At 42.6% G+C, this 22598-nt stretch overlaps 1 protein-coding gene across 1 annotated transcript in view; it reads left to right on the forward strand.

The window, feature by feature from the left end:
* Positions 1 to 22598, forward strand: part of znf462 (zinc finger protein 462) — a 44251-nt gene that overhangs the window by 17007 nt on the left and 4646 nt on the right. Inside the window, exons 2-12 of the mRNA XM_062412654.1 lie at positions 2610 to 2860; positions 3064 to 8303; positions 8498 to 8632; positions 11315 to 11730; positions 13315 to 13433; positions 15086 to 15283; positions 17883 to 18138; positions 18274 to 18413; positions 18707 to 18930; positions 21726 to 22032; positions 22161 to 22299. Coding sequence (XP_062268638.1) covers positions 2650 to 2860; positions 3064 to 8303; positions 8498 to 8632; positions 11315 to 11730; positions 13315 to 13433; positions 15086 to 15283; positions 17883 to 18138; positions 18274 to 18413; positions 18707 to 18930; positions 21726 to 22032; positions 22161 to 22299 — 7385 coding nt within the window. The 5' untranslated portion in view covers positions 2610 to 2649. The remainder of the gene's footprint in view (positions 1 to 2609; positions 2861 to 3063; positions 8304 to 8497; positions 8633 to 11314; positions 11731 to 13314; positions 13434 to 15085; positions 15284 to 17882; positions 18139 to 18273; positions 18414 to 18706; positions 18931 to 21725; positions 22033 to 22160; positions 22300 to 22598) is intronic.

Below are 22598 nucleotides of genomic sequence, written 5' to 3' on the forward strand. Positions count from 1 at the left end.
AGAAACGTAGCCATTACAAGAGGCCTTTATTGTTGTATCTGTTTCCAATTAAATGAATCCTTATTCACTTGTTTTGGTCTAAATCACTGTGTATAATAATTATATGGATTATTTTCCTGTATAAATTGCCTTGATGAAAAGGATAAACATGAGTCAGTAAATTATTTGTATTTTACAGTTATTGTTCACTGTAAGTTCACATATAAATTCAGGAAGAATATGAGGCGACCTGTTAGTTCTAGTTGAGTCATATAGTTAAGATAAGCTGACATGAGTCATGGTGTGTGGTGGTGCAGTTTTTGGGGGGATGGATTGACAAAAGGCCATGCTTCCAGTGAGAACCATTAATCCTCTTTGAATACTTACAAAATACGTTGTTGATTTCCTAATTAAATACTCAAATGTGACCTTGTGATAAACAAACATTTCTTACAAAAGTGGCTTTTTAATAATAAATTGTTTTGATTTGGAAAATGTTTTATTGAAAAGGCATCACCTTTTTAAAAAAGGACATATTTGTTCGGCGGAGGTGTGTGACCGACTGAGTGCTACTGTAGATGTTTTTATTGTTTGTCTGCACAGAACTTGGGAAGAACATTTTGGTGCAAATCTGGTGAAAGGAGCAGATTCAGGAATTGTTTATCACATTCCTAAATGTCCTCAGATGGGGCATTTTCAACATGTTCATTAGGAAAGTATGTACTTAATATTAAAGTGGTTGGAAAATCTGATGCACATCACAGATAACAGTCCGGATCTGCTGAAAGAGGAAGAAAATGCTAAATCTACTTAAAACGCATAGTTGTATTATTTATAGTTAAAGTAAAAAAGCACATGGGGCATTAAGAAATGGTCACCAACTAAATGTATCACATACTGCACATGAAACTTATACAATTACGCAATAACAACAGTGGTTTGCTGATAGCCAAGTCATTTCTACAAACCTGAAAGAGGGGATTGTTTGGCCTTGGCGGTGTAACTCGCTTTTCTAGTTCTTGTCTTGTATTTCAAGTTCTTTCTTCTCCAACTGACAACTTTTAGTATCTGTATGAACAAGTGGACAAAGTTAAGGAAAAGCCTGACAATTCATCAAGGAGATACTGACGAGAAAAGCCTATTGAAGGTTCAAAACAGCTTAAATCCACATTGGGATGTAATATAGATGAACTGTCTGATGGTTTACACCCGGTGGAACCATTACAAGGGACCTGTGTTTGCAGGGTCCACCTGTAAAAAGTGATGGAGATGTTGTGGTTTTGAAGTGTGAGCTACATGTTCCTTTTTTCAAGACAACAACAACAACTGATTAGAAAAGCTGTGATGAAAGCGCTATGAAATGATGGGCCACATGATCAGCTTACATTTTTTCCCCCTGGCCAAAGCTGAACTGCGGAGGAGCCCAAAGACGCAAAGCCTTCATCTCTGCGTTGATTCATTCAATCTTATTTCAGAGCAGTTGATACAATCTGATGGAATAGTCTGCTCTAAATACTGAGCTGTGGAGCTGGTCTCCAGCTGTTGCTTATCCCAAGGTAATAAAAATGGGACAAATCAGCCCATAATCCCTCCTCAGTCCCGCCATTGTTCTTTGAATGATGCTACACTACAAAACTGGGACCTTCTTAGTATTCTGAGCAACATCAGCATGAGTCAAATTCTCCTCTTTTGTCATGTTTTGTGGGGCTTTCCTCAGAGTTTGTCGACAGTTCCGGTCATATTCGAGCTGTAAAATCATTTTGATATCAATTTATGACACTCCATACATGTGGTGCATTGTAAAGAGAAGACAGACATTTGTGGCAGTTCTGCATAAATATGTATATCTGCATATTCATATTTCTGCAGTGACAGAGAACTTGAATACACACAATTTCGCATTGCTTTTTTGGAAGGTGTTTCGGTGATATTGGATACGGACTTTTAATTTTCTCAGTTTCCTTCCTAATCAGGCATTTATCAGCATGAATGTATTCATGAAACATTAATGTGAATGATGCCTTTCTTCTCTATCCTCAAAGTACAATGACAATAATTTCTAAAAACATATTTTGCCATTGAAACACAGCAAACTATTATTTATACATTTTTTAGGGTTTTGTTTATTTATGTATTTTAAAAATATGTATTTTAAACACATAATCATAACCATTAACATTTGTAAGCATTACTTATTTCAATGGTAATTGTCTTTTTATGTAGAAAAGGCGGGGACTTTATTATTTTTTGTTCACAGCAGGAATTGCTATTGGTGATTCTGTAAAATCATTACCAGGCTAATTTGTATGTTAGAGCATGATCAAGGCACTGAATAATGAAACATAATAATATTAGTCCTAAAATGACTTAAACAGCCTTAAAGCTTTGCGATAGCTCTGTATATACGAGTCTCCATGCTCTAATAAATATACCTTAATTTGCATTTTAAATGGGTTTTAGCAAATGGCACATGTAAACACCTTAACAAGATTCTCATAAACTACTTTTTTCTTTTCATTCACAACCACGTGAATGAGACTTTTTTTTTGTATTTCACCGTGGACTTTTTTTTTGTGATTCATGTCCTCATGATTTCTCTCTTTCTCTCTCTCTCTCTTCTTGCTCTGCAGGTTCCCCTGATTTTCCAGGGAGTGCTCCCTCTCTTTAGTGATGGAGGTATTGCAGTGTGATGGCTGTGACTTCCGTGCCGAGTCATATGACGACTTAAAAACCCACATTCAGGAAGTGCACACTGCTTTCCTGCAGCCTGCAGATGCAGATGAGTCTGACTCTTTGAAAGACGAGGACGAAGACGAGGAAGAAGAGGAGGAATTGCAGGATAAGGATGAGAGGGACTATACACTTTCTAAAGCTGGCACGAGTATGTCTACCATATTAATTCAGATGTAACAGTTCATTTGCAGAGGATTAAGAAACATTTATTTTTCACAACAACAGTAGAATGATCATATATGTATTATATATGTGGCTTCATGTATTAACAGAAACAGCTGTAATAGACTAAATAATTGCATCAAAATGTTTTCATTTCACTATTTAAATGTCATATTTTCTTTTTTGTAGGCCCCGACTCTGCTGACAGTTTGAATCAAACACCACAGAAGCAGACAGCTGAAACCCATCTGCCGTTTTATCAGTGCAAGCACTGTGTCCGTTACTTCAGATCAAAATCGTTCTTAAGAAATCACACCAAAAAAGTGCATAATCTTGTAGAGGACGATTCAGATGTGAGCGTCTCCTCACAGTCAGCAAAGCTGCCCAGCTACAACGTTATAGTGCACAACGACCATTCAAAAGTGTTTTCCTGTCAGTATTGCTCGTACAAGTCTCCGCGCAGAGCAAGGATAATGAAACACCAACTCATGTATCACAGGAAAGTTCCGTCAGAGAGCGCTGGAGATCCCACAGAATACACAGAGGCTCCAGAGGAATCTGAAGCAGCTAGTGCACTCGTGAAGGGAACGTTTGCCTGTGAGTGGTGTGACTATCAAACAGACCAGAAGGACAGCTGGACTAGTCATGTGGTGAAGGAGCACAGCGACAAGGTCAAGATAGTTTCCTGCACTGCAGAGCCGGAAGGGGAGGCCAGTCGAGGTTCATCCAAACCAGATTCTCCCTCCTCTTCCTCCCATAGCCCAGCTAGAACAAAGATCAGTGTTGCTGATGATCATGGAAAGGAGGAAGAGGAGACAGGAGGAAACACGCCAGAACACACACTGGAAAAGTCGGTCCCAGAGATCTCATCCTTCCAGCTTGCACAGATTAGTGCTGTAACACCAAACAGCACAGGTACATCTATTTTATCTAAGAGGTTTGCTTCATCCGATGTCTCAAACAGCGTCGTAGAGATGGATACCAACTTACTCATTGAGGAAGACTCCAGGAGCAGCTTAGAGGATGATGATGACGAAGAGTTGGGTGATATAGATGATCCCAGCTACACTGGAACCCTGTCAGCAGACGCAAAGGAGCTTTTAACGGACGAGGATAACAAATTACTGGAGACGAAAGGAATACCTTTCAGAAAGTACATGAATCGCTTTCAGTGCCCCTTCTGCTCCTTCCTGACCATGCACCGGCGCAGCATCTCCCGCCACATTGAAAACATTCACCTCTCTGGCAAAACCACAGTATATAAATGTGATGAATGCCCGTTTATTTGCACCAGCCCTCTAAAACTCGGCACGCACAAGCAGAGCCACAATTCCTCAGATTTAGAGACCATGGACCTGACAAGCGATAGCCCAGAACCTCAGAATGGCAGTGACGGGTCAGTAAATGGAGGCAATGTTAGCTCCAAAGTCAATGGAAAAAAGATAACCAGCACACCAAACGACCAGCAGAACCCTCATCGCTGCACGCTCTGCAGCTTTTCCACTACCACTCTGAAAGGCCTGAGGGTTCACCAGCAGCATAAGCATTCCTACTGTGATGACCTAGATCCCTCTGCCTTTGAAAGCCAGCTGACTGACCAGCCAGACACTGAAGTGGATGCTTCTCCAATCTTTCTGCAAAAAACCCAGACCTCCATTTTAGGACTTGCAACCAAAAAGCCCCTAGTAACAGGGAAAAGAGCCAGGAAGTCCATTAACGACTTGCCTTTGGACTTATCCTCAGTCAAGAAGAGAACCAGAATTGATGAAATTGCCAGTAACCTTCAGAGCAAGATAAGCCAAAGCCAACAGGACATGATCATAAATCTGGATGACATGGATGATGATGAAACTGGAGAAAATCACACCGGTGTTGATGAAGAGGGCCGAAATCATGGCGTCAAAAACCCAGTTTTTGCCTTCAACACACAACAGCTTAATGCAAGAGAATCGATGATCTCTCACGAAAGAGGCAGGATAGGGAAAAGAAAAAGCAACCCCAAGTCAAAACCTAGGAATATTCCGATATCGATGACTCTCTCAGATGATAGTGAGAACATCTCTGCTGATCCCAGCGACAGCGCAGTGCAAGAGAACGCTGAATTTTCAGAGGAAAGCGGAATTGCACGTTTTTACTGCAAACACTGTGATTACCACAACAAGTCCGCTCGTAGCGTCAGCACTCATTACCAGAGGATGCACCCGTACATCAAGTTCAGCTTTAAGTACATCTTGGACCCAGAAGACCAGAGCGCGGTCTTCCGCTGCTTAGAGTGCTACATAGAATACACAAATTACAATGATCTGCACCAACACTACATGGAACATCACCCTGAGGCAAGCAATGTGCTCAACTTTAACCAACCACATCTGTTATACTTGTGCCGCTTTTGTTCGTATACAAGCCCAAATGTCAGGAGCCTGATGCCCCACTACCAAAGAATGCACCCCACAGTGAAAATCAACAACGCCATGATCTTCTCTAGCTACATGGTGGAGCAGCCACACAAAACGAGTGAATCGCAAACTCTGAGGGAAATATTGAACTCTGGCCCCAAGACGTTCAACTCCGCCACGTCAACGCCCAGGTCCTCCTCCAGCCCGGTGCCGAAAACTGTTTCCAAGACACCTGAAACTAGCACAGAAGCCGACACCCTTAAAGAAGCTATGGGTGGTAATGTTGTTGTGTACGATTGTGACGTGTGTTCCTTTGCTAGCCCCAACATGCACTCTGTTTTGGTCCACTATCAGAAGAAACACCCGGAGCAGAAGGCATCGTATTTCCGCATACAGAAAACTATGAAGGTCGTGTCAGTGGATCAGTCACAACCTGCAGCCAACTCCTCATTTAACCTCAGCATGTCCACATCTCAAAAACAGTCCAGCGCAGCGCTATATGGGTCAGATGAAGAAATGTTCTACTGTAAACATTGTGTGTACAGCAACAAATCCGTTGTTGGTGTGTTAGTCCATTATCAAAAAAGACACCCGGAAGTAAAGGTGACGGCAAAATATATCAAACATGGCCCTCCCACTCCTGGTTTGATGAAATTAATGGATGAATTACAAATTACGACTCCCAAACAATTTTTGAAGCAGTTTCAAAATAACGGTCACGATGGATCCAACAATTCAAGCCCTAAACCAGGAATTGGTGATAGAGGTGAGGATGAGCTGTTCTTTTGTCAGCACTGTGATTATGGCAACCGCACAGTGAAAGGAGTACTTATTCATTACCAGAAGAAGCACAAAGAAACTAAGGCCAATGCTGACCTTGTACGTCGCCACACTGCAGTTGTCCGGAGTCAGCGTGAGCGTGCACAGATGGTTCAGTCAGGCAGTGTCTCTTCTGCTGCCATTCCAGCACCTCCTGACCCTGAAAATACGACGACCCTGCGATCCCTCAAGTGCAGACACTGTACCTACACATCCCCCTACGTATATGCCCTGAAGAAGCATCTGAAGAGAGAGCACCCCACTGTGAAAGCCACGGCCATGACAATTTTACACTGGGCTTACCAAGATGGCATCCTGGAGGCTGGCTATCACTGTGAATGGTGCATTTACTCCCATGCTGAACCCCAGGGCCTGCTGCTCCATTACCAAAGACGCCATCCCGAGCACAATGTGGATTACACGTACATGGCCAGCAAGCTATGGGCCGGGCCAGAAACCTCCCAGCAACCGGGGGCCAACATGGAAACTAAACATTACAAATGCAGAGACTGTGCCTTTGAGGCCTGTACAATATGGGACATCACCAGTCACTACCAGGCGGTCCACCCCTGGGCCATCAAAGGGGATGAATCTGTGCTCTTGGATATCATCAAAGGGGATGACTCGACGGAAAAGATCCACCAGCAGGTTGCCGAAGAACACGTATCTTTCAAATGTGAGTCTGTAGAAGATGATGTAGCGCTGGCCATTACAACACAACATCAAGAAAGCAGTCCGCATCCTCCCCACCCACGTCTTTCCATCTCAAACAATACTTATCAGTGTACTGTATGTCTGTCAGAGTACAACAGTCTCCATGGCCTCCTCACTCACTATGGAAAGAAGCACCCGGGCATGAAAGTAAAAGCTGCCGATTTTGCACAGGAGGCTGACATCAACCCTAGTTCTGTGTATAAATGTCGCCACTGTCCTTATGTAAACTCTCGCATCCATGGTGTCCTAACTCACTATCAGAAAAGACACCCTTTAGTGAAAGTCACTGCGGAAGATTTTGCAGATGACATAGAGCAACTTACTGATGGAACTGAAGGAGAGGACAAGTGCAAAACCCAAAGGCAGGGCTATGGCGCATACAGATGCAAAATGTGTCCGTACACGCACGGTACACTGGAGAAACTTAAAATTCATTACGAGAAATATCACAATCAGTCGGCCTCTAATATGTTCACGCCCTCGCTTACACATTTCTCTTCTGGTAAGGACACAGAGCCAGTAGCAGAATGCAGCGCTAGTAATATATCAAGTTCAAAAGTCCAGGAGGTCAGTGAATTGGACCTTGCCCTCTCCCAGTTACCCATCAACAAGACAGAAAAACATGCTATATTCAAGTGTCAGCTCTGCAAATACTTCTGCTCCACCAGGAAAGGCATTGCTCGACACTACCGCATCAAGCACAACAACGTCCGCGCTCAGCCGGAGGGTAAAAACAATGTCTTCAAATGTGCTCTGTGTGCATACACAAATCCTATACGCAAAGGCCTGGCAGCACACTATCAGAAGCGCCATGACATTGATGCTTATTACACCCATTGTCTGGCTGCGTCCAAGACCTTAAGTGAAAGCCCTAGCAAAGTGATCGCACCCCCTGTAGCAGAGCCAGAGAATTCAGAAATGAGTGAAGACCTGCGTTTGGCTGTGGAGAATCGACGGTGTTCTCTTTGTGCCTTCCAGGCCTTCAGCAGGAAGAGCATTGTCTCGCATTACATTAAGCGCCATCCAGGTGTCTTCCCCAAGAAGCAGCATGCTAGCAAGCTTGGTCGCTACTTCACCGTTATCTATGCCAAAGAACCGGAGAAGATTCCTGACAGTGCGGCAGAAGAGGAATACAAGGAGATGCTGGACGTTCCGCTGGAGGCCGAGCAAGACGAAGATGTCGATTGGCTGCCATTCAAGTGTCTAAAATGTTTCCGGCTGTCCTTCAGCACGGGCCAGCTGCTCTCTATGCACTACAACGACCACCACAGCACAGACCTGAAGAGGGACTTTATGATGTCACCGGGCCCTGGGGACGAAGACTCTGAGTTGTACCAGTGTTCTCACTGCGAGCTGAAGTTCCTGGCTCTCCCGGCCCTGGCCAGACATCTGCTTGATCACAACGAGGAGTTTCATAAGAGGGCCATGAGGATGGAGAGGAGGAAGCAGCTTGTCTGCAAACAGACGAGCACAGATCTACCTGACACCAAACCTGAGAAGGTGAGTGAAGATACCACTCTCAACATTCATTTCAGTTTATAATGTCAAGGGGTCAAGGAGAGAGGTCGTGTTGTCTGACTGTGTCATTAAGATGTTAAGGTTAAACAAAAATCAACTTCAAATACAAGATGTCAAACAAAAAGAAAATAGTACCTGTGACATTAACTGATTTTTTATAATTTTTTTCTGAACAGGAGAGTCTTGTAAATAAAGCACCCGTAGGATTCAGGTGTAACTTCTGCGTTGAAGTGCACTCCACCCTCCGAGCCATCTGCAACCACCTAAGGAAGCACGTCCAGTATGGAGAGGTCAAAGAAGGACACTTCAAGGTAAATGGAGTTGGATTAGGTTTTTACATTTTGTAATATTTGACTGTATAGTAGCCTCTGTGACTTGTAGGATTTTAAATGTTTAAAGGCATGTCTACTCGCCTGTAAGAAGTATGAAAGTAACAGAAGGGATGATAGAAGATGATTTTTGAAACACATTTTTGCTGAGAGTTAATAATAATAATAATAACTTTAATTTATGTAGCACCTTTCATGGGACCCAAGACTGCTTCACAGGGTTAGGAGACAAGTATAGAAGTAAAAAAGGTTTTGATCAACACACTTCATCTGGGGGAGAGTTCCAGATGTCTGCAGCTGCCACACTGAAAGTTTCAGTGTTTCCCTGAGAATTTTTTTCAAGCAAATCACAAGGAGCATATAAAAAGATACGAGCTGGTCAGAAACGCAACAGACAGCAAGAAAATACCTCGTCATTGTTAGCTGTTGAGTAAACAGTAAACAAGTAGTGACTTAAATGTGCACCTTACTGCATCAAGAGCTGTGCACGGATGTTGGACATGTGATTGGCCCCCTAGTGGCCCTTGATTTAGAGAAATCCTAGATTCGCCATTGCACGACTGTGGTGTCTATCTCCTCATCTCTCTAAGCAAGTAGGAAAATAAGCGTGTTTCCTAAAAATGTAGAACCAATTATTTTCCTAATCATGTAGCTGCTTCTTTGAGGATCAAACAAATGCTCAGTATCTATTATTCACTCCCGTTTTAACATTAACGCTCTGACAGACCCACTTTTCGGAGCCCAGCGTCCTACAAGACAACTCCTCCGAGCTCTGCAGCGACGTGTTTTACTGAGCTCGGGCTCTGTTTCCCATTTTGTTTATTACTGACAGAGGCTTCTGGGTAGACAGTCTGTCAGCCTCCCCCCAGGGAAAACAAGCAACGCTGTCCCATTGCAGCAGAGTATCAGAGGGGTTGGTGAGCCATAACTTTTAGGGCAGCGGCGGGTAACCATTCGAACATTAGTATTCCGCTGAGGCTGCCAGCGAGGGGAACAAGCCAAGGGATCCAACGCCTCACCCCAGCGGAGGCCTGCTCCTTCCGTCAGACACCCACTCTGTTTTTTATGTATTTAAGATGAGCCCCTTAGAGTGAAGACTTACTTAACTCATTGTGGCAACTGAGATCTGCCAATAAAATTGAACTCTAAGTTGTCACACTAAAATGTTACTGTGTGCAGCTAAAGGTGGTAACCCTGTGAAGGTTTGCGTTACCTGTGAGCAGTTGTCGCTTATGACATGATGACCACATACAACATCTCCACCAGATAAAAATATATTATTTGTTTTACACATTTGCAGAGGTTAAAAATAAACGTTGCTTTTTATAGCATCACAGGCAAAGTTTGAATTCTGGAGCTGCAATGGCTTCCGATGGAGCTCTTTAAAGAACAAGCCCACGGTGGAGTCAGGGCAGACTGGATTGCAAGGTTGGGTCTGTGGATGCCACATCTTATTTATGGCTTACACAAAGTGCAGGGTCAGGTCCCTCTGCAGAAAGAATGATCTTCCTCGGGGCAATAAAAAAGTCACGGGTGATCCGTCTGTCTGCTCGGGACGACTGCAGGAGCCTCTCTGGACTCCAGCACATGGCGGACGCAGGAAGAGATGGCCGAGTTCTGTTTTGCAGTCGGCTCCTGTCGCTGTTGGCAGATATTAAGATATTAAGGTGATCTGCTCTGTAGCCTTTTTTATGTTGTTTGACACTCAGAATAAATGCTGGTATACAGATTTATAATTATTATTATTATTATTATAAGAGTTATATAGCTTAAGAGATCTTTATGTGGGCAGCTAGAATGGCTTGTGCTTGAGTTTCACTTCTCTTCCAAGAGGCTTCTTCAGTTCCAACTGCCTGGTTCCAGGTTCCAGGTAATCAGCCTCTGTGGGACGCTCCCTTTTTTGACAGTTGTTATGTAAAACATGCAGGTCGCTGTGGGGGGTGAAGGTTTGAATGTCTGTTGAAACCTATACGTCATAAACCCACCTTTCAGTTGTTCCTCTTTCACAACAAAATGAGTGGATATACATGGGTTTTCTAAATGTAGGTAAACATGATTGACTCCTTTCCCATTGTCAGTAGACGAGTTTTGATTAGACAAGTGGGAAATGGGCTCTAGATACCATGATGACTAAGAATCTTCAATCATGGGCTGAGAGATATATGAGAAGATATGAATAGATTTAGACATAATATGTACAAATGCTCCTGGTCAGATTTAAAGATTTGGGCTTGAATCTTCTCGTCCCAATCTTTTGTTTAAAACAATCAAATCCTTATTATCAAGTAAGTAAGGTGTGTCCGGAAATACTGTCAGATTACTGTTGTGTTGGCTAACTCTATGATTTAGTCTTGTCTGTACCGCTCATGTTTATCATCCCATAATTTGTGCACTGACGAGAGACACTTCATCCAAGCATTTCAGACAAATGTCTTTCATATGAAGGTCCTGTTGAAAGAGAGATGTAACTCAAATTTAACAGAAAACTACTTTGCCAAAACAGTAGAGGTAGAACCATGCAGGTGTGGTAAAATGTGTCAGACTCAAAATAATATTAAGTCATCTTGGTCCTACTATCAAGATCAAATATTTACTCCATTTAATATTTCTTTTTGTTTTATTGTTGGAAAAGTCTTACTGAGACTTGCGCTCTTTGTTTTGCAGCAGGAGGTCGCCGACGTCCCCCTGACCCTGCCCACAGAGAGCCTAACTAATGGCGACCTGGAGGCCGATGAAGCCGCTGAAGCCGATGACCTCGAGAGACCCGAGGCTGCAACGATGAGCCCACCTTTGATTTCTGCTGCCTCTGGTGGTGTTGCTGCTACCACGGAGATGGTTGATCTGGAAACGGATGCTGTTGAAGGAAGCGAGGCGGCGGCCCTCGCTGCCGTGGTGACTGAGGACCAACTGAAGCAGCGGTTGACAGCGGGGGGTCACCCGTGTGCCCAGTGCGACCGAGTCTTCATGTCCATGCAGGGACTGAGGTCCCACGAGAGGAGCCACTCAGCCATGGCAATGTTCAGCAGAGAGGACAAATACAGCTGCCAATACTGCCAGTTCGTCTCCCCTTTCAGGCACAAGTAAGTAGAGAGGAGCATTGAATGACCACTGTTTCTATTTGAGTAAATCATTTCACAGTAAATGGCCTTAATTAAAAAAAGAAAATGTCAGTTTTGTCCACCTCTCAAAAGGCTTCACAGCACCCATTCACATTAAGCCCCTCAACTTTCACACACCATTCATATGCTGTCGGCACAAACATCAGGGGCAATTTAGGCTTCAGTGTCTTGCCCAAGGACACTTCAAAATACAAACATTTGGAGCTGGGAATCGAACCATCAACTTCCGGGTTAGTGGACTTGCCGCTCTACTTCCTGAGCCTCCAATTTGGGCATCGTAGTCTTTGGCAACGATGCCCAAATTGAACACATTAAACAGAATGTTATTTTTTACCCATGTTCCTGTGTTGATCCATTGATGCACCACTGAATTCAATTCTGAAAATTGAAAAAATCATCTTTTCTGACTTTCTGATATTCTTATCCTGGTTGATTTGGTGACTCCCAGACACCAAAACAACTCTCCGATGCTGCTGTTCAGCCGACTGGGGCTGCTCCTTGCAGAAATTAAAAATGATCCAGTGATGGAAAAACACTTAACAAACAGTGTGCCTATTTATTACAAACTTTATTACGTCAACTCATCCCTGAACATGATTTCACCTAATTAATAGTGGTGAAAACAAAACTCCCATGATCCTTCTGTGCCTAACAATGTCAACAAACTCGTTCATCATTATTTTACAGATAAAACAGCTGATTGATGCTGAGGATGTGTTCCTGCTACATTGAGATCTAGATTCAAAGAGTGTAATGTAGCCCAAAGATAAACATAAACTGTGTCGTTTTTCTATAGTGCTAGATCTTTATACCCACACCCACACTCTTACAATATGTGCAATATCTAGCCATAGGTATAAGTATTATAAACATTCCATTGGGTACCTTACACAATCTTTTCTTCAGATCGACTGGATGCTGGAATGATTTTGCACAGTTTTACACCTTGTTCTGTTTACCCCGTCGCATTTCGCTTCTCTAATTTTCTCGAAGATTTCCTGCCTCTGAGGAGAACAAGATAAACATTAGAAGCAGTAGACATGTAGGAAGCATGATTTGTTTTATCCATCACACAGACTCAGACCAAAAAGAGAAAGAGAGCGAGAGAGAGAGAGTCCTCATCACCTTTGAGCTCCCAGGTGCAATCCTTCTGTACAGTATGTGCCCTGACCCAGAAAGGAGACGTATTCCCATGCCACCAAGGGGGCCCGGCATTAAAAACCACAGCCACCGTCCCCACAGGCTCTTGCACACTCATTCCCACCAGGGGATTGTGGGTAGATGAGTTCACCCCATGGCTCCCTTGTTCAGTAGTCATTGGAAATGTGCAGCTGTTGTTTGTGAGCCAAACAGAATGAAGAGCTTCAGACGCCGCAGAAAACAGGCACTTTTGAAAATCATCAAAGTGGATGCTGCGGAGTAGAGCTCCCTCCTGTACCCTATTCTTATCACGTTCTCTCTATCTGCTATCTCTTTGTCCTGATTTTATTTATTTTCTTTTGATTCCATTCTCTTATGTCGTATCCTTCCCTCTTTTTCCGGCAGTCTGGACAGACATGTGCAGTCTCACCACGGGCACCACAAGCCCTTCAAGTGCAAACTCTGCCCCTTTAAATCTGCCTACGTGAGTCGCTTGAAGAGCCACCTGCATAAGACACACACAGGTAAACGCACACACACACACACACACACACATACATACATACATACATACACATATGTTAAATCACATCTTACAGCTGTGTCCATGATGAAAATAGCAGCCTCCTGTTTTTATCATCTTCCACATAACGACGCTGTGCTTGATTTAGCTTCTCCTGCATAACCCAACCAGTGGATTAGCTTGAGGAGCAGCTTCACTGCATTCACTGAGTACATTAGACACACCTAATTAAGCCCACCCAAAGGAATCAAATTCATATTCAAAGATTTTAGCACAAAAAGGCCACAGATGAGTATATTGCTAATGTTGTTTGTTTGGAGAATGAAATCCTCAGCATGCTCCATGCAGGTGTCTTCAGTCAGAAGCAGTTCTCTGCCTGTGGTGTTTCTTGTTTTTAAGCGAGCCAGACGTCAACATTGATCAAAAGACATTCAAGAAATGCCAAAAAAAAAGAGATAAAGTTGCATCTGAGAGATCAATACACGAGCAAAAGGAACAATCGGGAAACCGGCAAACTAGAAAGACCAATTTTCAATCGCCGTATGAGTGCTATCACCTGTCTGCTCGGAGAGAACAAGAAGCAGGGCTACGAGTTTACAGCTGCTGTGGAAAATTGACACATACCAATTTTTTGTTGCGATTACATTTGAAAAGCAGAGTTGCTTGTAGTTTCAGCTAAACTAAAGAAGGATTTGACTGAAAAGTGGCGCGTCCACGTCCAGCAGCTGCCAAACTGTTGGTTCTCACCAGGGACAGTTGAACAAAGCAGAAGCTTATTAAAAACACTTCTGGATAACAACATGTTACAGTCGAGTCAGATTCACTCTTCAGGACGCATCTTGTATTATGTTGTCGAGCAAATATGTTAAAGCAAGATGCTGCAAGACATTTGTGGAAAAATTCAAATTTCAAGCAAAGAAACACACATTAGGCAAAACAGCTTGAGCGAAGTCATACAGGGGAGCAGCATAATAATTATAGTAATGTTGTCCTGTGTCCTCAAACAGCCTTAACAAAAGTCCCTTTAATCTTTAGACTTTGTATCAGCTCTCCCAACAATAGCAACTTAGATTCAAGACCTTCAAAATTATTGCAGTAGTTTTTCTATCATTCTGTATTGTTGTTTTTTGTTGCAAAATACCAAAAATAAATTTAAGAAATTAGGAAAAATAGATGATGAAAAATACAACAATAGAAAATAAATAATATAATTTATGTTATTTTCTGTCTTGGCCACTCCTAGCTGCGGATATTAGTATTCTTATTTTCTGTTTATGTATTGGCCCATATATTGTTTTTTTTTATCACCTAATGTTGGTGTCATCATTGGCCCCCAAAACAATTTTTCGGTCAGGCTCTATTTACTGCAGTAAAGTTTACATGTGACACCTTTTAACCATTGATTAAAAAGAAAAAATATTCTATCAAAATGACACTAATTAGTCCGAGGGGAGCAACGGTCCGTGCCAGTATTTGTGAGAGCTGGATTCAGAGGGGAACTTTGCTTATGGTGGAGAGTGTGTTTATTATCATCATGTTTACTCCTCAGTCTCAACGATTTATAGGTTTCTTTAATCATCATCTAATACTGCGTCGGTTTATTTGATAAAGTTGCTGACTTGTGATCCCTGTTTATATTTGTTTATCTTCCAGGCGAGCAGCAAACATACAAATGCCTGTCATGCCCCTTCTCCTCCATGACCATCAGCCATCTGAAGGAGCACTCTCTGAGAGACCACGGCGAGGCCCTGACCCTCCCCAAACTGAGGGCTGCTACCCAGGCTGCTCATGCCGCCCTCAGGGCCTCCCGGCTGGCCAGTTCCACAGAGCCGACTCCGCTGGCCTCAGATGGTATGGGATCATGTGTAATGTGATTTTGATGTAATGTCATACGATGGACTCGTCAGGCCAAATTTGGGGAAATCTAATTCGAGTATTGCAGCAGAATGCACTGTAATGCAGGAGAAACAAACTGTGTGAGGTGAAATTAAGGTACTTTAAAACCTATTTGCCTGATTGCCATACTTTGCATCAAAATACATGCTTGTTCTCAAAGCCACATCACACAGACATGATGCACACATTCTGCGATTCAATGCAATTATCTGATAATTTTCTTTGAGGTCCATCACAAATTAAATCCATAAATGTGTTTATATTTATGTAAACCGCACTAGCAAGGTATTTCTATCCCCCAATCAAAGTAAAACAAAGAGAGGCCTAAAATGGGAGCAACAATGTTCACTTTTTGAGAATTTTTGACTTACGTTTAGATGGGGCTCAGTTGTCTCAAAATTGTCTGATCCATCCTTATCAGAATGTGCAAACCCAGCAAATAAGGAAATTCATGGTAAAGATATTTACCATGAATCTGAAAATCAGCAGTTATAGCTGATATAGATTTATCATAGTGTCTTATTCACAGCCTCTGAAAGACAGTTGTGTGCAGAGATTGAATAAATGACTGAGTATAATATTTTAGGAGTCTCGGATTCTCCTTTAATGTTGATTATGATGCGTTTCTTCGCAGAATATGTCGAGTTAAAGAGGCAGCCTCACTGTAGGTTGGTGTAGCAGCTACAGCGACTTGATGTGATGCAGCCGCTGCTTTAGCTCGCAGACTGTTCTTGGCAGCAGCTGTTACCTTGCTGCTGGAGCTGTGAAATCTTCCCTGGAGCTGGAGCAGGGCAACATTCCTCAATGCACCAACCACCACTGTCAGCTGTGCCTCATCGAGACAAATGAAGCATTGAGAGAGAGCGGAGCTGACACATATTGAATGTCTCTCCACCACGCCACAGTCTCTACCTTCAGTTGAATGTCTGAAATTCAGATGTTTGCAGTGGAATGTGTTTGAGGATTAGCATTGATTGCTTCTCATCACCAGGAAGTTAACTTTAACTTCTTGAAGGTAGTTTGAATATAGTCAGTTTGTTTTAACATTTACACCCACACTTCCCCCAAACTATTACAATAAATACTAGAAGTCTCATATGAGGCCAATGTGACCGTTGACCTCTGACCTCTCAAATTTAATCAGTTCATCGTTGAGTCCAAGTGACGAGTGGGCAAAGTTTCGAAGACATTTTCTCAAGGCAGACTTGAGATTTCATGTTCAAGAGGCCAAAAGCATGTTTGTCTTCTTGTCCTTTGACCTTTGACCACTCTGTGAGTCTAAGTGAACATTGATGCCAAATACAAAAATATTTAAAAAAGGCGTTCTTGAAATAACATGACCGTGGGGCAAAAGAGGGATATGTGAGGTCACAGCGACCTTGACATTCCACCAACAAATTTGAATCTCTTCATCTTTGAGTTCAGGTACTAAATTAAAAAAGGAAATCCCTGTGTTCCAGAGATATCGGTTCACATGGAAAAGAAAATGTGTTTTGTGATGTCACAGTGACTTTAATCTTTAGCCACCAAAATAGAATCAATTCATCCTTTAGTCCAACTGAATGTTTATTCCAAATTTGAGGAATTTCCATCAAAGGATTTCTTGCGATATCATGTTCACAAGAATGAGACGGATAAGTGGACAAGCAAAAGATATTATGCTTCTGATATTCTCCTCCTCCTCTGTCTTCAGTTCCTCCTGAAATTTGGAAAATAAACATTAATCATTTAAGCAGACACATCATTACAATATTTGCTCTCTGGCTGCCATCTCATCTCCTCAATGACGGGGATATTAATTAGTCAACTGTTCCATTGTTGGATACGTGTGAATTCCACTGTTTCTACTGCAAAAGTGACAAATCAAATCGGAGGCAGGTCAAACTTAAAAAATATATTTCCCCCCTCCACTTTTACTCATCCTGTGAGTGCTGAATGAAACAGATATTCTATTAGTGTCACTGTGCTTTATGTATTAATGTGTTGGAGGCTCAAAGTAGGACGAGAAGATGAGCTGCTTCACTGATATTATAGACTCGTGAGAGGTGGAGGATGAGAAGGGAAAAAGGTTGTGGGCGAATGATGACAGTCTCATTTACACTTCAGTGTCTGGGAGGTGGGGGGGGGGGGGGGCGACATTGAGTGAGAATGGAACTCAATTCTGGAAAATCCTCTCACCTTTGGAAAGGACGAGATGCTCTGCTGTCTGCCGATAGCGTTCCACAAACCAATTAGAACCAGCATTTAATTTTTTCAAGAAATAATCAGACGTATAATAAACAACACGTTTTCTTAATTACATTACATTACATTACATGTCATTTAGCTGACGCTTTTGTCCAAAGCGACTTACATTTTTAGAACACTCAGCATTTCTGAGGGGCCATTTAGGGGTTCAGTATCGAGCCAAGGACACTTAGGCATGCAAATGGGAAAGAGTGGGATTCGAACCGGCACCCTTCTTGTTGCAGAACACCCGCTCTATCCCCTAGGCCACGCTCTCCCCAAATTTGTTTATTTGTTTATTTTATTAATCTCTGCGTCCCTCTCTCAGATCCATCCTACCTGGAGACGGCCGATGTTCGTCAGCAGCTGAGTCATTACCAGCTGGCCTCTCGCAGTCTCATGTCCTCTGGTTCATCCCCTGGCGGCTCGACGTTGGCCGACAATCGACCAGACGGCATCCTCACTTGTGAGTTCTGCGAGTTCAGCTCCGGATACATGCAGAGCCTTCGCCGGCACTACAGGGACCGTCACGGCGGCAAGAAGCTCTTCAAGTGCAAAGACTGTTCCTTCTTCACCTGCTACAAGTAAGGACGGAAACAAGGAGAGCAGTGTTAATGAAAATGCAGACGCTGATATCTAAAGCTCACGAACAATGCACAATATATGCCAAGAATATTAGCACATGGCAAAACACTAGACCCTCCTTCTTTCTATCTCAGGAATAACTTCACCATGCACGTGGAGGCTGGACACAACAACAACTTACCTGAAGAGATCCCCAAAGACCTGCGCTGCCCCCTCTGCCTCTACCACACCAAACACAAGAGCAATATGATCGACCACATCGTCCTGCACAGAGGTACGAGTCACCCCCGTTAATGAAGGGGTTTGACATTTGAGAATTTCTATTATGGAGTCAGATGAAAAGAGTTTTAGGGTTGAAATTGAGAAAATGACAAAAGCCTCAGCCACTGGGATCACTTTTTTCTCTATGTGTGTGTGACAAATGACATTCAACACCTCTCCTGCGTCCCAACTTTTTTCCTATTATGTCGTTAGCTCTCACTGTTCTTCGCTCCACCATTTGTCCCCTCCCTCCATTTCCTCCGACCTAATAATCCACATCGCGTCTTCTCCTCTTCCTTCCACCAGAGGAGCGCGTGGCTCCGCTGGAGGTCAGCCGCTCCAAGCTGTCGCGCCACCTCCAGGGCCTGGTGTTCCGCTGCCACAAATGCACCTTCACATGCTCCAGTGACCAGGCGCTGCAGCTGCACCTGCAGAAGCACGCTGAGATCAAGCCTTACCAGTGCCAGCTCTGCTATTACGACAGCAGTCGCCGGAGTCTGCTGGAGGAGCATCTCCGCCTGGAGCACAAGGTCAGCTGGAGTCTGGATACGATGCACATGAAGTTTTCTGTAACTAAGTTTGAATTCCTAGAACTTACGTAAAAGTAGGAAGTAGGAGGAATGTGGCCAGAAACAGGGGCCTCGTTTTACAGACGAGAGACTTTGTGGCTCATCGGTGTCAGAGTCAGCCGTTTACTGATAAGATTGGGTTTTAATCATCAGTGTGTTTAATGACTGTAACCCCAGTTGTTTACAGCTTATACGCTCTGTAGCTTCAAACTGTTCAATTAATCCTATATGACCTTTGCTTATTTACTGGAGGTAATAATCAAGCCTGCACCAGTCAACTGTCTGTAATTCCCCTGTGTTGAAAGATCACATAATACAGCAAATCCAATGTGAAACCCCTAAATCAAACAAATCCTGAGTAATCGGCTGCAGGAACAGTAACAAAGTCCCTTTGGTGCACACGTTCGACCAATCAGCTGCTAAAAATCAGAGTCTCAGCTGCCAATCACGTCGTTGTAAATAAGTAATTTAAACCGAACACTTAAATATATTTGAGTTTGCAGTTTGACTTTTTAGTGTGGTCAATGTCCCACCCACTCACATGGTGGAGGCGGAGTTTATGCTCTATACTGCAGCCAGCCACCAGGTGGCGATCAATATACGATCATTTTGTGGAGCTGTCATGTCATCCATCTTAATATAAAGTCTATGCTGGATCCAAGACACACAGATCATTTAATAATGTAATCAGGTGAGTCAAATGAATTTTGTCTGTTTCCAACAAACCTACATGGATAACAGTGTCAAAGTTGTTATAATCACATGAAACCTCATCATCCATGGATACTTCCTTTCTTTGAAGTACATTGATATCAGTGAAATGTAAATAAGCTACACTCAGTAACTCCACCTCCCCATTAACATCCTAATCAGTGCGCTTTAAAATTAGGCAGAGAAAACAACATTAATGAGTTGATTGCTGCACAACATTTTTTTTGTGTGTGTGTGTGGTATTTGTATTTTTTGAACATGTGTCATTAAACTTTATTAGGGGGGAAATAATTAGGAGTATCTAATTACAATGGACCATAAAGTCAGTCACGAGAATGAGAGGATATAAACTTTACGCCGTATTTAATTTGACCCAATAACACCTCTGCTCAGCCCTGTCTCACTTTTACATTAAACTTCTGTCCTCTTAAAGACACACAAACCAATAACTCCAAAATTGACCTCTGCTCTTCACCTTGACGTGTAAAAATATAACAAAATATCATTGGAGTGATGCAACAGAATAGGAGGAGTGGGTGGTAAATATCAGATTGTTCAAGCGTCGGTATATTCCCATTACATCCAGGAGAGAAAAGACTTCAGAGGGTCAGGAGCTTTGCAAAATAGATGGAGATTGTAAGAAAACAAGAAAAATTGACAGACAAAGGAGAAAAAGAAAGCATTTTTTAGTAATGCATTCCCTGAGTCCTTCTTATTATATTTAGCTTGACACTTTCAAATTCGGCTTTCAGCACCGTCCTCATTGACATCATCATTTTGTAAAGATGTTTGGTAGATGAAGGTCAAACAGCAGCAGGCTGTAGATATTTCTAATCGGCCTTGAGCATGACCGTTAACTTCAAGGAGCCAGGCCATAATTTATAAGTCTTGAATCATTCATCATCCATACACACGGCAATCATTTAACAACTTCTTCAGCCACTCAGCAAGTTGTGAGTTTTAATTGCACACGAGGCAGTAAAATCCTTTTATTTTCTTGCCATTGGAATATGATGAATGTATTGCTCCATGGTGGACACTTAAATAGCTGATGTGGACCCTGGGAGCCTGAGTATATGCTTTTAAAAGGAAGAATGATGGAGATAGAGGGAAAGAGCTTATTCGTGGCAGGAGCGTTCTAATGATTTATTGACGTGCTTGACCAATCAGAGGAGCAAGATATGTAACAAAACCTTCCATTTATGTTGGTGTTAATAATTTCAGGTCGTTCTGATCCACTCATCACCTCAATATACAATACACATCTTTTTGAGAGAAGTTCATTTTTTAAAGTCGATTTTTATTAAAGGCGATCTGCAAAGGCTTTTTTTACTATGAACATTTTTGACCGGTGACAAGAGACTGGCCCTCTCACTCAACAGACTGCTGACTCTGTTCTTTTGGTAGTTTGGAGGAAAAAAATCATCCAGAAACTTTTTATGCAGTTTCTTTGCCTGAAAATATATAGTGACTGTTGAAGAGTCTGCTTCTGAAAAAAAACCTTTACTTACTATTTACTATTGCTTTAACGTTAAATCAGGTTTTAAAATGTATATAACTTATTAAGCTAATCTGGTAGTTGATGTATAAAGAAGCAAACAACCAACGGGAAACAAACTCAAGTGTCTCCACCAGGTTGTAAGAAACTGCATTAATCAGCTTAAGAATTTATAATAGTTTAGAACAATCAGGATTAGATTTTTCAGTTTCTCTGGTAATTGTTACACAGGGTCACGCCAAAGGTCGGCGGTTTGATCCCAGGCTTCTCTAGTCTTCTGCACCCTAGGGTGTGCAGACAGTGTTTGAAAAGTGCTCTATGAATGTGTGAGTGAATGTGAATCAAACTGTAAAGCACTTTACGGCCGACAAGACAAGAAAAAACATAATATATAAGACGGAGCATTATCTAATAATTATTTCTAATTCTTTAGCAAGCTGCATTAGAAAATAAAAAAACCCAAATGAAATGAAAGTGAGTTCTCAAAGACAACATGGCTCCAATCCCACTGCACCAACCTGATAAATGACCTGCTGTTTATGATCAGGTTATCCGCAACTTTGAGCTGATGGGCCGCGTCAACCTGGACCAGCTGGAGATGATAAAGGAACAAGGGAGCAGCGCGGAGGAGGAAGAGGAGAGAGATATGATGCATATGGTCGTAGACGGAGACTTGGCTGCAGAGGAGGAGGACGAGCTTTATGATGACGAAGGATTGGAGATTATGGAGAACTTGATGGCTGAGCAGAGAGTGATGGATGATGAAGAGATGGAGGACGACATCAAAGAGGAAGAGGAGGAGGAGGAAGAAGAGGACATTAAGGGGGTGGAGGAAGAAAGGACTGGCCTACAAGGTAAATATCAAACATAAATACATCATAATGAATCAAATGTACCCATAAATATTTCTTTTGTTTTCAAGTACTGTATGAATGGAAATAAACAAGTTAGACTAACCAATCATTCAAACTATGTTTCCCAGACGTCCTTGCCTCTCCCTCCAGCAGCAGCAGCAGCAGCTGTGGGCCGAGCGCTGTAGAGAAGCGTCTTCCCTGCGAGTTCTGTGGCCGTTGTTTCACCGACCGCATCGAGTGGGAACGACACGTCCTTCGACATGGCATGTTAGTATATTTCCTCTTTTCTTTTTTCTCTGTCTCTCTGCTCTGTTTGGGTGAGAGCTGGGGGTTGGATTGCCATTAGACTTGGCACAGGTGTTCATTCAGTCCCCCTCAGGTTGACATTTAACAACTTTGGGTCAAGTTTTGTACAGGACTTTGGATATCTGCTAAACCAGCCTCTTTCTTATAAGTTTCAAGTGTGTTATGTTTTTAGTGCTATTTATTAAACCTGAAGATTCTAACAAACTAATCATTTTAGCGTGGTGTCCATGGTAAGCATCATTACATGTAAACATTGTGAC

Source organism: Platichthys flesus, chromosome 19 (assembly GCF_949316205.1).
Source record: "Platichthys flesus chromosome 19, fPlaFle2.1, whole genome shotgun sequence".
Taxonomy (NCBI): Eukaryota; Metazoa; Chordata; class Actinopteri; order Pleuronectiformes; family Pleuronectidae; genus Platichthys; species Platichthys flesus.